The sequence below is a fragment of the Alexandromys fortis genome, unplaced genomic scaffold, assembly GCF_014885135.2.
Source record: "Alexandromys fortis isolate MF-2015 unplaced genomic scaffold, M_Fortis_MF-2015_v1.1 scaffold_6, whole genome shotgun sequence".
Lineage (NCBI taxonomy): Eukaryota > Metazoa > Chordata > Mammalia > Rodentia > Cricetidae > Alexandromys > Alexandromys fortis.
Genome location: NW_026067902.1, coordinates 12,871,023 through 12,884,163, shown reverse-complemented (window position 1 = coordinate 12,884,163; position 13,141 = coordinate 12,871,023). Strand labels below are relative to the sequence as shown.

Below are 13,141 nucleotides of genomic sequence, written 5' to 3'. Positions count from 1 at the left end.
TTTTCTTTCCTTCTTCACACATACCCCAGGGAAATACAATTAGCTCTTGCCTGGAATTGTTCAAACTTGGCCTGAGGTTTTAAAAGTTAAGATTAGCACAACTTAAGATCTAAGGACCTTTGAAAAAAGGGAGTCTCCCCAAATAGTCTGATACATTTATATAAAATTAAAATTTTTTTTTATTTACATCACCACCACCCCACCAACCTTCATCTTCAGGTTCGAAATTATCCCATCTGGTTCAGTATCTTACAGTGAGCTGTGTAAGTTTCCTTGGTTCTCACAGGACCAAAGCAAACTAATAAAATGTTTCTCCCACAATCCTCTGCATTATCTGTTCATAATTAGCTTTTCAAAAATTAAACTGAACTTTCCAAAATTGACCATTTCTATCTAGTACTATACATGGATCCAATTGGTCCATCTACTTCTTGACTCTAATGGACATTTCCCCATTTTCCCCAGGCATAGAAAGGAGGGACAGAGGGTGAGGAATGAGGGGAGGGGATAAAGAGGGAACAATGAAATGAAAAATTTCCCCAGTGAGTTCCCAATAATGAACAAAACACCAAGAGTTGCAAAAAATTTACTGAAAATTTCCAAAGTTTGTGAAGTTGTTATAAAACATAACCAAGCACACTGAACCTGATCATGAGGCACACACACACACACACACACACACACACATCTTACTTTTTTTCTAGGTAGATATGTAGAGAAAAAAGAAATAGCTACAAGCTTTGGTCATTGGTTTAAGCTCTAGGTATTAGATTCCTGAATACATATTGTCTCATTAAGTACCATTCAGAAAAGAATTACCCTTAGAAACCAAGACCACCTGGGCAGGGGACACTGACCTATTAAAACCATCCTAGCCCGTCATCTATCAAGGCCACAGAGGATTAGCTAGCTCTCTGTGGAAAGTACTTTCACCTGATCAGCAATTGAATAGAGACCAGAGAAAGGAGAAAACCAAAGGCTGATTTTGGAAAACTAGTAAGACCTGATGCTTTATTTCACTTCCTTGCAGCTAAATATACTCCCCGGGCTATAATTTCACTTGCTTTCTATCATACTTAGCAATCTCACCTCATCCCACTCACGACTGACAGCCCAGGTCCTGCGGTCTCTTCCGGTGGCTGTGGTTTTGATGAGGAGCTATCTGAAGCCTAACTTGTACATTCCTATTGAGAACTGTATTCCTAATAGTTTGAGAACTTGTGCTTGATGGTCATCAACCACTTGAGGTAGGTAGTCCCTCCTCATTGGGTAGAGGAGGAAACCCGGTCTCCAAAGGCACATCGCCTGCCCACCACAGAGGTAAAAGGTGGCAGAGCAACAATTTGAGCATAGAGCCTATGGAGGAAAGAAACTAGTGGCTCGTCCAGCCATCCCAAGTCCGGCCTACAATCTCTGTTTTAAAGCTCAGCCCCACCCATCCGTCTATTTAGATGTTTGAGTTATAAACAAGACAGCTGGATCCTAAGAGGAATTGCGTCTCCATGACCTAAACCTGAGTAAATAGTAACAGTAGAGATTGCCTATTAACCCACTCCCTTTCAATTCTTAACTTTTGAAAATGGGATCCATCAGCAGCTTTGGCACTAGGCTATACGGAACACTCTCGAAAGAGTATGGCGGTCCACCACTCTGAGGGTTCCATCCGCAGTCTGTAACGTGCTACAGATGGCTACTGACATCGCTACACAAGCCACACGGGGACATTCGGAGACTTCCTGGGGAGCCACTCCCGTATTTGGTCCCTACATAGAACAGACTAAACACTTTCTGAATAAATCTGACCACATTAGCAGCCCCTCTGCAAAGATATTCAGCCTGTTTTGTCCCTGGGCTGGTTTGGAAAACAGGGAACTCCATGGGCTTTTTTTTTTTTTTTTTTTTTTTTTTTTTTTTTTTTTTTTTTTTTTTTTTTTTTTTTTTTGCGTGTTCTTCAGGCACGTGACAGTTTGTTGTCCGGGATGGACTGGTAAACTGAGGTCACAACTGGAGAGAGACTGACTCTCAGTCTGAGAGCACCATACTGCAGACTGTAAACTCTGTGGTTGCCTTTGGGAAAGGCAGAGCCTCACATACACGGTGTATCTGTAAACCTGCGTTTCACCCTTTTACAGACCCAGGACCCATCCAGTGTAGATGCTAATTTACAAGCTTTTTCTCCCCCATAAATAAGATTCAAAATTCAGATCAATTGATGTTTAAGTTAATAAAATTCTGTGCTTGTCTCTTGACGGAGGGCTTGGTCCACAGACTCACAAACTGGATGGTGCCCATGGGGCCCCGTTCCCTGCAGAACACACCAGTATGTGACAGGCATTGACAACTGGAGGCCACAGATGTAAGCAAGGCGATCTGCCCTGTTCTTGGCCCCTGAGCAGCTGAAGCTCAGCCCCAGAGGAGGTGTAAAGAAAGCCTTGTGGTTCAAGTCTGTCTTGACTCACAGTTTCACTGTCTTATCGTGACTAAAGCCGCTCACCATGTCTGTGGTTTTCTTACATAAATTTTCAATCCAGCTCGTGTTGTTGTAAAGCATCTTTTCCAGCCCTGATGTCGGGGCTGGATTTTTAGCTCGCATATTTTTTCCAGATGTGATGAGCTCTCCGTAGCCCTCTTGGTGAGCAAACGCGTACCCGGATCTTCTGGAGCTTGACCTGCGGGTCTGAGGCCTTCGGCTTCGGATGGGCCTTTCCTTTCTCTGAGCCTTCTGCCACCTGCGGATCTGAGGAGGACGAGAGCCACGGTGAGATGATGAACCCAAACATTAGACTCCAGACATTCGGCCACTGAATAAAACCTGAGTGTCTGCTGCAAGGAAACATTCCCCTTCTCTGCAAAAGGAAACTTTAAGCCAAAAAGCCACAATATTCTCCACCCCAAAGATCACACTAGGCACCAAGCAGGGGTTTTTTTTATTCCTATTGAGAAAAATCTTATGTAAACAAGAAATATTCCAATAAATTTCATTACTGTCTCCATTTCATCTGCTGAATTTGGGGGAGGTGTTTGCTTTGCTTTAGTAACAGTGCTGGGAAAAGAGCCCAGGATCTCGAGTATACTTTTGTATAGAAATATTATGAACACAGTCCCAATACCTATAGTCTTTTCCCCTTTCCCCTTTTACAGTCTGTCTGGGTCCTGCAGTTACTGGATTAGGAGAAAATTTGGAAACTTGGAGTCAGAATTTTCCCCTCTTATAGAAGATCAGCTTATCATGAAATTTTCAGGATTTTTATTTATTCTGTTTTGGTGTGTGTGTGTGTGTGTGTGTGTGTGATGCACGAATATGAATGTGGATGTGTGGACTTTTAAAGAACTAAGTCTATTGTTGAGAGCTGATGGGTGGATTTACTGTCTCCGGGACACTATCTAGAGCTGCAGCTCCCCCTGCCCCCTCTTCAGGAACATTTTCTGAGCCTCAGGTGTAGGGCTGTGTTGCAGATGCAGATATTGTATCATTGGAGTTGTTCTCTGCATTTTGGTAAGTGCAGCTCTCTACAGTCGGCTCCACCTGCTGCAAAGAAGTTTCTTTAATGAGGGGCAGGGACTACACTTGTCTGCAAATTTCACAGAATCCTATCCCAGATGAAGAGCTACAGAGAGTCAGTGGCTATAGAAAAGGAAGAATCCGTTTCCTCAGGGACAAGCTCCCATACAGGTTGTCTGGTCTCGAGCGGTCATCCCTAGAAGTGTGTGCCCTATCTGCACATGTCTGTCCAGGTAACAGTAAACAGACTCAGCACAGTCACAGAAGAAGAAATTATGAATTCGGGAGGGGGAGCACAGAAGGAATTGGGAGAAGGGGAAAGGGAAAATGATCTAGATGTAATCCTCATATGAAATTTCAAAAATATTTAAGAATGTAACATCATTTAGGTGGCTTTCCAACATATCTTCTATCTCCCTGTAAAGGTTAAGTAGAGAAAATGACCAGAGGTTTTGCACGAGTGCTCACTTCTAACTTTCAGGTCTGAAGACACTCATTAAGCAAATCATGGTAATCATCTTTAACACAAGAAAAATGAGCATCTTCAGGTTGCCCATCATTTCCTGGGCTGGATTGAGCTCAGAACCAACAGGAAAGAACAGACATAAAGGACTCTGCCAATCATTTCACACTCCCCCCGCCCGGAATGTAAGGGACATCACAGTAAGAAAGGCCACCTTGGAGCCCTCATCCTCACTGATCTGGCCCCATTATCTTTCCTCATGAGATGATGCCAGTACGTCTCCCCTCCTCCTTTTCCTCCCGTCCTGTGTTCCAGCCTAGCCCAGCGTTGCTTTATTTGTTCTCTTTTACCTAGCAGCTGCCCAAATGATGAGATCCCTTGCCTTGACTTGTCTGGATTCCTTGTTTGGTGCCCTTAGCTTTCCCTAGAGCTTGCTCTTCTCTTAAAGAAATACTACAGCATTATCCCAGTGAACTTCTTTTCCCAGAGTCAGGGGTAAAAATACTTTAACTCTCCACTCCCTATCCACATTTAGCCTGCTACAGTTCTCTTCGCTGACATTTAAGCCGAGGACACTAGCATGGGGAGGAGAGATTCTGTCTATTGCATCCTGATGCTGTGGATGTGTGGAAATGTCACTGCTCATTCCTTGTGCACCTGTTCAGACAGAGAAGGACACCATTCACGAGAGCCACCGGCCAGCTTTCAAGCACTCACAGTATGGCAGCATACCTGATCACTTAGGCTTGGGTACAAATACATCTTCAGAAATCTGAAAGCCACCACCGGCATGACCGAAGCCACTGCGATCAAGAGAACAACAAGCCAGACGAACTTCTGGCTCAAGGAGTGCCATGCGTTTCCTACCAATAGAGAGACACAGACATCCCGGGTATAAAACACTGCATCGTTATAAAATATGTATAATTACATAAATTAATTTACAATTATAGTTAGTGATTATTAATTAAATTGATAATCATATAAACTTTAAAAAAAAAGGTTTAAAACTATTACAAAACCCTGGGGAACTGCTAGCCTGATCAGGCATCCCCTCTTCCACATTCCATCCCGTTTGACTCAATTCCTTCTTTCAACCTTATGATCTATGATCAGATTAGAACTTCTGATTAATGTTTTGATTCAGACCCATTGTCAAGCAAGGGCCTCACTGGCTGCCTATGTCATTGGGATGCACTGTGTCTAGCACAAGGCTAACTTCTGAAATGCCAGGCAACAGCCCAGAAAAGCTGCCTCTAAAGGAGCCTGCTATTCCTTTGATGCTCCCTCGGTTAGGAGCTAAAGATCTAAGATGATCCTGGAGGCTTCTGGGTTGATGAAAAGAGTTCTCCATGACCACTGATGCATCTACCCAACATGAGAGATGGTGGGCCGGAGAAACCCATCCCCAAGCCTGAAGCCAGCTTCCAGACTTTACACTCTTCACGTATTTATTGTCTGTCTAATCAAGGGAGCAAGGGGTAGACAGGCAGACTTCATGGGAAGACACCATCCCTGTCCGAGCTCATTTTCTATGGATTTATCATGATATCGTCAATCAACAGGGTCTTTACCCCCCTCCCACCCATGCACCTATGTTAACACCATTCAAATGGGTTTTGGATATGAAAGCTTGGCTACTGATGGCTATGTCTGCCTTTTCTGGCTTCCGAGAGAAAATCTGTCTACCAAAGAGCTCTGGCTCCAGTTACTATAAACCAAGGGCGGAGCAAACTTGACCCAATCAATTAGATGTCTTTTTGAGCTCCTTGATGCTCATTACCCACAGGCAATGCTGAAAAAAAAAAAAAAGCTTTGCTTTAAAGCCACTCCCCCCACCACCCATCCGTTGCTCCTAGTTACGAAGGAAAAAAAACTTTTTTTTACAAAACCCCAATGTTGATCTAACTTTTGTAAACTTTCATTAGATCTCAGTAATTAATTCGTGGAATGGCATGTGCTTAACTAAAAGGAATTAGTCTGTACACAAACTACATTCTCCAGGGAAGTAGTCCCATTTTGCACGTTAGAGTGGTCTTTAGGATTGGAAATGCACAAAATGTTCAAATCTGGTAACACAGAAGTAAATAAAGTGAGACTTAGAAACAGTTCTTGAGTCTTCCTTTCCTAACTGGTGTGTTCCCATGACTAACCAACATGTTTTTCCGCATGATTGGAATCTTTTGGTAAACAAAGTATTAGTGGTGTATTGAGCAAGACTGTTAGGATGTGAAGAAGTTACTGTACATGTAAGAAGAGACAAAGTTGAAGAACGGTGTCTGAGCACAGCTGAATGGAAATAGAACCCTAGCATCAGTGAAGAAGCCACTTCAGAATCGATCTGGTGGCACATCCTGCACAGGTCAGTCTCGTGAGAATAGTTCTCTAGGCTTGATGTGGGAAGTCCTTCTGTATATGTATTGCTTTTATTGGTTAATGAATAAAAATATCTGCCTTGGCTGGTGATAGGATAGAATAGAACCAGGCAGGGAAAACTAAACTGAATGCTGGGAGAAAGAAGGCAGAGACAGATGTTAGATGGAACTTTACCTGGTAAACCACAGCCATGTGGCAATGCACAGATTAATGGAAATGGGTTAGTTTAGGATATAAAAGCAAGCTAGAAATACGATTAAGCTATTGGCCAACAAGTGGATTTAATTAATACAGTTTCTGTGTGATTATTTCAAGTTCTGGGCAGCCAGGAACGAATAAGCAGTCGGCCTCCTCCTACATAGACTGGGATAATCATAGGATGGATTTGAAGCACTGTGCTGCCTGCTTGAGCTCACAAGACTTATCTCTGTGCATCATTCCTTCCTAGGTTGTTGAAGTGAACTCCAAAAGTCTCTGCCCTTCACTTACTCAACTCTACTAGAGAATTAAAAACTACTTGGAAAGTATATTAATAGTTCTTGTGTAAAAGTTGGTGACCTTTCCAGAGTCATTTGGAAGTGTGAACTTGAGCACAGGAACACTGGACGTGCCTTCCTTATTGAGTAATGCAACCTCAAGACTTAAAGGAATTCTAGGGGTTCCTCACTACCCCATCAGACAGACATTCAAATTCTCCCATGGTGCTCCCAAACATAATCATCAGGTTACATCCTCTTGAAGGATAGTGTTATTCTGGCTAGTTTTTATGTCATTTTGCACAAGCTAGAGTCATTTGGAAAGAGGGACTCCAGTTGAGAAAATACCTCCATAAGATTGCCCTATATGTAAGTTTGTAGCATTTTCTTAAGTAATGATTGATGTGGGCAGGTTCATATTGTAAGCCCACTCCTGGGCTAGTCATCCTGGATGAGTCAGATATGGTAGCACATACCTTTAATCCCAGCACTTGGGAGACAGAGGCAGGTGAATTTCTGTGAGTTCAAGGCCAGACTGGTCTACAAAGAGAGTTCCAGGAAAGCCAGGACTGTTACATAGAGAAACCCTGTCTCAAAAACAAAACAAAAAGAAGAAAGGAAGGAAAGAAGGAAGGAAGGAGAAAAATGGAAAGAAAGAAGAAAAAATCAGATTGAAGAAGCCATGGAGAGCAAGCCAATAAATTGTGTTCCTTCATGGTCTCTGTGTCAGTTCCTCCATGTCTGGGCTCCTGCCTTGAGCTTCCCGCCAACCTCCCTTTATGATAGACTGTGACCAGAACACGTAAGATGAAATAAACCTTTTCCTCCCCAAGCTGCTTTTGGTCATGGTATTTATCACAGCAACAGAAACCCTAACTAAGACAAACAGTATCATCAGAGTTAATATTTATTTAGCTAGAATACATCTTCACATTTCATATGTAGCAACTCATTTGATCTTCAATTCTTTCTATTGAAAATGGGAACAATTAATAACCCAGTTCATAAATAAATCCTAAATCATGGAAAGGCTAGAAAATGGGTTCAACATCACTCAATTCTTAAGTGGTGGAGTTGGTGTTTGAAGCCTGACTATCTATTCAGCCATCTCTTCTGGCCACCTCTGGAAGGATGTTCAGAAATCTACAGAGAGCAGTAACACCTGCAACATTTCTCTTTTATCTAAATGCTGGTAATGTCTATGGGGGAGCTTTGGCAGATATGCTTATCCTGGTATAAGGAGAACTGGGCATTTTTTCCTCTTTTCTCTGCAAAACAAATGAACTTTTCACAGCCTGTACAGTTGTCCCAATGCACAAGCTATGCCCCCTTGTTTTCTAGGGCACAGAGCATTGCATCTCGGCTGTTAGCACCTCTAAGTTGCCCCCGGCAAGGGAAACAGCAGTCTCTTGGGATCCCCTTCAAATCTGAAAGGCTTCAGAGACATGAGTCAACGTCTAGGAAAAAGGTTGTTAGCCACTTTTAGTCCCACGCAACACAAAAAACCAAGTCACAAAGACAAAGAACTTTCAGTGTGACCCAGGGCCTCACAATGGTAGAGCTCCTTACCGACAAAGGGGAACTGGTGCGGGAAGATTCTAAAGATGCCGTTACTGTGCATGGCCAGTAAAATGGAGAAATACGTAGCCACACTGCCCCAGATGAAGACATGATTAATCACCGTCCAGTAACTGGTGTCCAAGGCTATCTGCAAATACAATAAAATGCAAAAAGAGGAGTCACTGTAAGCAGAAGCTTGCCCCAAGGACTGCTCTGAGACCACCAGGCCAGCTGCGCACACCTCCACATCTGCACACACACCAGGAGACGGGCATGTCGGACAAGTGGCTGGAGCTCAGCTCTATGGGCATCTGCATCTGCCAAGGCTGAAACAGTCTCAAGGAGTGGAATAAAACGCTAGGGGGTTTATTTTTTAACAAGAAACAAGACAATTGAATGCTTTTCTAAATTGCTATCAAAATATTTCTATTGGGAAAAATCATGTAGCGGGAATAACATCTTATGAGCTGTGTGTAAAATTTCATAAGTTATTTTTACACGTGTGATTTTTTATATGAAAATTCCCACTCATTTCGATGACCCCTGTCTTCATTACTCAAATCACAGCAATGAAAAATCTTTGACTTTTTGATCATAAAATCTGTGGTGACCTGGGAGTGTGTTCCCAAGCCTTTCTTCCCTTCCGGTGTCTTTTATGGGAACAACAATGTTATTTACACGGCAGAGGCCTCAGGAGATGTGCAGGTAAAAGATCACAGATTCCTTCTCTGCCTGAAGGGACCCTTTCTGTGATATAAACATATCCTCTGTCGACATGGAAACAGGCTCCCCACCCCCACTGCAGTTTGCTTCCCTCTGAAGGACTGTAGCAGTGGGACCCTGGAAGCAGAAGATTTGAATTACAGGGTTGTTATACCTGCAGACAGACAGCCCTGCTGTCCAGCCTGGTCACAACCCGCTAATTATCTGGTGTTTTTGGTTACCAGGACACTAAACCAGGACCACCAATTCATTTTCCCATCATCTGTCAGCTCATCACTAGCAAAAGGAAATAGCCTGGTCCCATATTCCAAGCAGGAAAAGAAATTATTACCCATGTAGAAGACCTAGCAAAACGAACAAGCATCTCCCATTGAAATGAAACTAATAAATGTGGCAGACAAGGACTATCGCAACAGCTAAGCATTGTGATATCTCTTAAGGGGATATGATACAAGCCTGAGGGGAAAACACCACTTCTAATTTTAAAACTCGAACAGAAAACCCAAACAAGAATCACCATTGATGAGAGCTAAATTTATATCCTGGGGTGAATGGATGCAAACAACAGGGAACACAAACCAAGAAGTGGAAACAATTTGTGGACCTGTAGGTATATTGAGCCCAATATACAATTAATAAGATCTTTGAACAAAGTGAAGGAATAAGAAAGAAGTGCCAATCAAAAATCTGATAGAAGCCAAGTGCCCTCAATCAGCAGCAGCCTAGGTTTTCAAACTGAGAGGACTCTTCAAATCCCAGGCAAATTAGTGTGGCGGGGGGAGGATCACATTCAGCTAGCATCAGAGAAATAAAATAAAGAGCATAAGCTTTTAGACCGAAAGGGTACTGAGGGGAAAGGATCAGCTGACATCACCCTCCCACAGGGGAACCGGGAGATAGAAATGTACCCGTGAGGTAGACAGGGGTTCAGGGTGCGGTGGAAGGAGCTCTCACGCTCAGTACTCCTGTTATCACCCAATATAGTACTTAAATACAAAGATAAAGAATATTTAAGCTCAAAATTTTAACATTCAAATCCCCTTTCTGAACTATTTCCTGGAAGATATTGTTGTACCCAGATCAATCAAAACAAAACCTCAGAACAGTTGTAGCATAGAATTTAAAAAAAAAAAGGAGGCTCACAATGATTCTAGGAAATTTATAATTAGTTCTAAATAAATAATGATGTGAGCATTAGCTAAAGTGTCAATTTGACAAGAAATTGGAACCTTCAAAACCTATGCTAAAGGAGTATTCGGCAGCATTCTGAATCAAAACCATACCATTGTTTACATGTCAAAATTGAAGATAAGAGTAAAGACAGAGAGAGAAAGGAAAAATAAAAACAGTCCTAAACCACAACCCAGCCACAAAGCCTTTGGAATACAACGTTGCCTGTAGGATATGCTGGTGAGATTGTGGCCCAGGACTTGTGGGGGTAACCAAGCAATATCTTATTTGACATAAGGCCCACTCCATGAGATAGAACCCACGCCTGGCACTGCTTGAGTGACCAAGAATCTGAGACTAAACAGCACAGGGACCTAGTGTAATGTAGGGATAAGCCCTCCCCTTGGGGGCGGGCTGCCCTCAGGCGTTTGTTTACTGATATATTGGGCGGGCAAAAGCTGCGCGCCCCTTCCCTTCCTCTCCTGTCTCCGCTGGCTACTCCGCTGGAACCTTGGTTTCGTGAGTCTGGTTTTGTTATTAAACTTGTTCAAATATCTATTACTGGTGATTTATTAATCCGACCGCTGCAGTGTAAACCCAAACACCACTGTTATACAAAAAAAAGTAGCAATAACATGACCCCTAATGACATTCCCCTGTACTCATAGACCAGTGCCTTGCTTGGTCAGCATCAGAGAAGCCTCCTCCCACACCAGATGGGGACAAATACAGAGACCCACAGCCAGACAGCAAGCAGAGAGTGAAAGACCTGGAACACTCAGCCCTAAGTGAACACCTCCATCAAATCCTTCCCCGCAGGGTAACCAGAGGAAGAGGAGGCAGAACGAATGTAAGAGCCAGAGAGGGTGGAGGACACCAGGAAAACAAGGTCCTTTAAATCACCATGACTGGCAAACATGAATACAGTTTTTGTTTTATTATATATTAGATTATAGTATAGTATATATCATTCTCCCTTAGAAGCCTGTTGGTTTTCTATTAAGAGACAGAAAAGGAGTGGACCCAGAGGGGAGGGATACCAGATGATGGAGAGAAACTGGGAGGAATAGAAGGAAGGGAAATCATAATCATGATATATTATATTAGAAAAAAATCTATTTCAATAAAAAGAAAAAAGTTTAAAAGACAGAGAACAAAACAAATAGCTCCAAATTTGTTTCATTAGAGGTAGATGAAGAACGATCTAGAACAAGAGTGTAAAACGTTTGGTGACAATTAAAACTACTTAGAGATTCCACCTCAATTAAAAGGGCTCAGATCGAGAAAGCAGGTGTCAACAAACGCTAGTGGGGTGTTGGGAAGAGGGGAACCCTTTCACGGTGTTAGCAGGAGTGTGAACTGGTGTTGCTACTGTGGAAATCAGTGTGGTGGTTATACAAGAAGACTTAAAGGAAAGCTATTTGGTCCAGCTGTAGTAGACTGCTTGGAGTGTCTATAGAGATTAAAAGCCAGAAAGTGCTCGTGGAAGGCAGGTGGAAACATACATGTTATAAAGGAGAAGGAGGGAAAAACTTAAAACGAAAAGGAGTTTGAATGAAAGTTCCCTGTATTGGTGGAGAGTATTGGTCCCAAAAGACAAGAATTATTAAACAAAATTCTCAGAGCCAGGCATGAAATATTCCCTATTGTTATGAGCCTACCCCTCACACAACACAGGCTATCCACCGTTGCTCTTGGTTGCCCACCGTCACTAGACAATAAGACTGTACTGGTGAAAACACCACGTGCTTTGGTTGTAGGGCCTACAGAAATCAATTTCTCACTGACAGGGAAGCTTCCACCTTGTTGGCTAGCTTACATGGTGCCAGTAGATACTATGGAGATTTCTAGGTGAAAAAAAATGGTTGTACCCAGTGCTTGGACCCTGCATGCTACAGTACAACCCGACAGACTAGAAATGGAATCAGCCTAGATGTCCATCAACTGACAGATAGACAAGGAGAACGTGATACATACACACAGTGCTCACGGGTACAGAGCGGTTGTGCTCTAGAGAAGAAACATGAAGAACACAACACCTCTCTCTGACCCTTCCTAGAATCCCACAGACGTCTCCAAAGGAAACATCAGACATGCAAACTGCAGAGCAGTTTACAAACCCTCTGACCACTATTCTCCAGATTTATTACAGAAGAAGAAAGACCACAGAGCCGTCAGAGGTCAGAGACGATGGCAGTATGACAGCGAAGTACCCTGTGGAACCCTGTGATGGACACTGGAACAGAGAAAAGTTATTCACAGAAAAGCTAAGGAAGCCTGAGCCACGCCTGTAGTTTAGGTAATAATACTGGTGATTTCTTCTAATTTCCGTAGGTGCCATCATGGTTGTGGGTCAGGCTGAGCAGACTCGGGCACTGTCAACTACAGGGTCAGCTCTTCTGCAAACCTATAATTATTTCAAAAGAAATGTTTTATTAATTATTCTTGTTTAAATTGTGAACATAACAAAGACTTTTAAACATCAGTTATGTCCCAGGCAGCCAGAGGCTGTAGACTCGACATTGTGAACTAATGGTCTCTTATTGGTGTAGGCCTGGCTGAGAAGGGGGTTTTACACTCATCTGATGAAAAAAAAATCTATTTAAGAAGATGTTTTGCAATGAGTTAAAATAAGAACATCAAACTTCCATATAGTCTTGGACCTAGAATTCCCCTTTTAAGAAGACAGCCTGGCTGAGCATGGTAGCACATGCCTTTAATGCCAGAATGTGGGGGCCCGGGGGGGGGGGCAGAGGGAGGTAGAGCTCTGTGAGTCAGGAGCCAGCCTGGTCTATATTGTGAGTTCCAGCCCAGACAGTGAGACCCTGTCTCAAAAAAAAAAAAGTGAAATATCAATAAAGAATATGCTTT

At 42.8% G+C, this 13,141-nt stretch overlaps 1 protein-coding gene across 1 annotated transcript in view; it reads right to left on the bottom strand.

Annotated features, from left to right (window-relative positions):
* Positions 1-570: 570 nt before the first annotated feature.
* Atp8b4 (ATPase phospholipid transporting 8B4 (putative)) overlaps positions 571-13,141 on the bottom strand; it is a 168,797-nt gene continuing 156,226 nt past the window's right edge. Inside the window, exons 27-29 of the mRNA XM_050134452.1 lie at positions 8,387-8,525; positions 4,698-4,828; positions 571-2,737 (exon numbers count right to left, since the gene is read on the bottom strand). Coding sequence (XP_049990409.1) covers positions 2,456-2,737; positions 4,698-4,828; positions 8,387-8,525 — 552 coding nt within the window. The 3' untranslated portion in view covers positions 571-2,455. The remainder of the gene's footprint in view (positions 2,738-4,697; positions 4,829-8,386; positions 8,526-13,141) is intronic.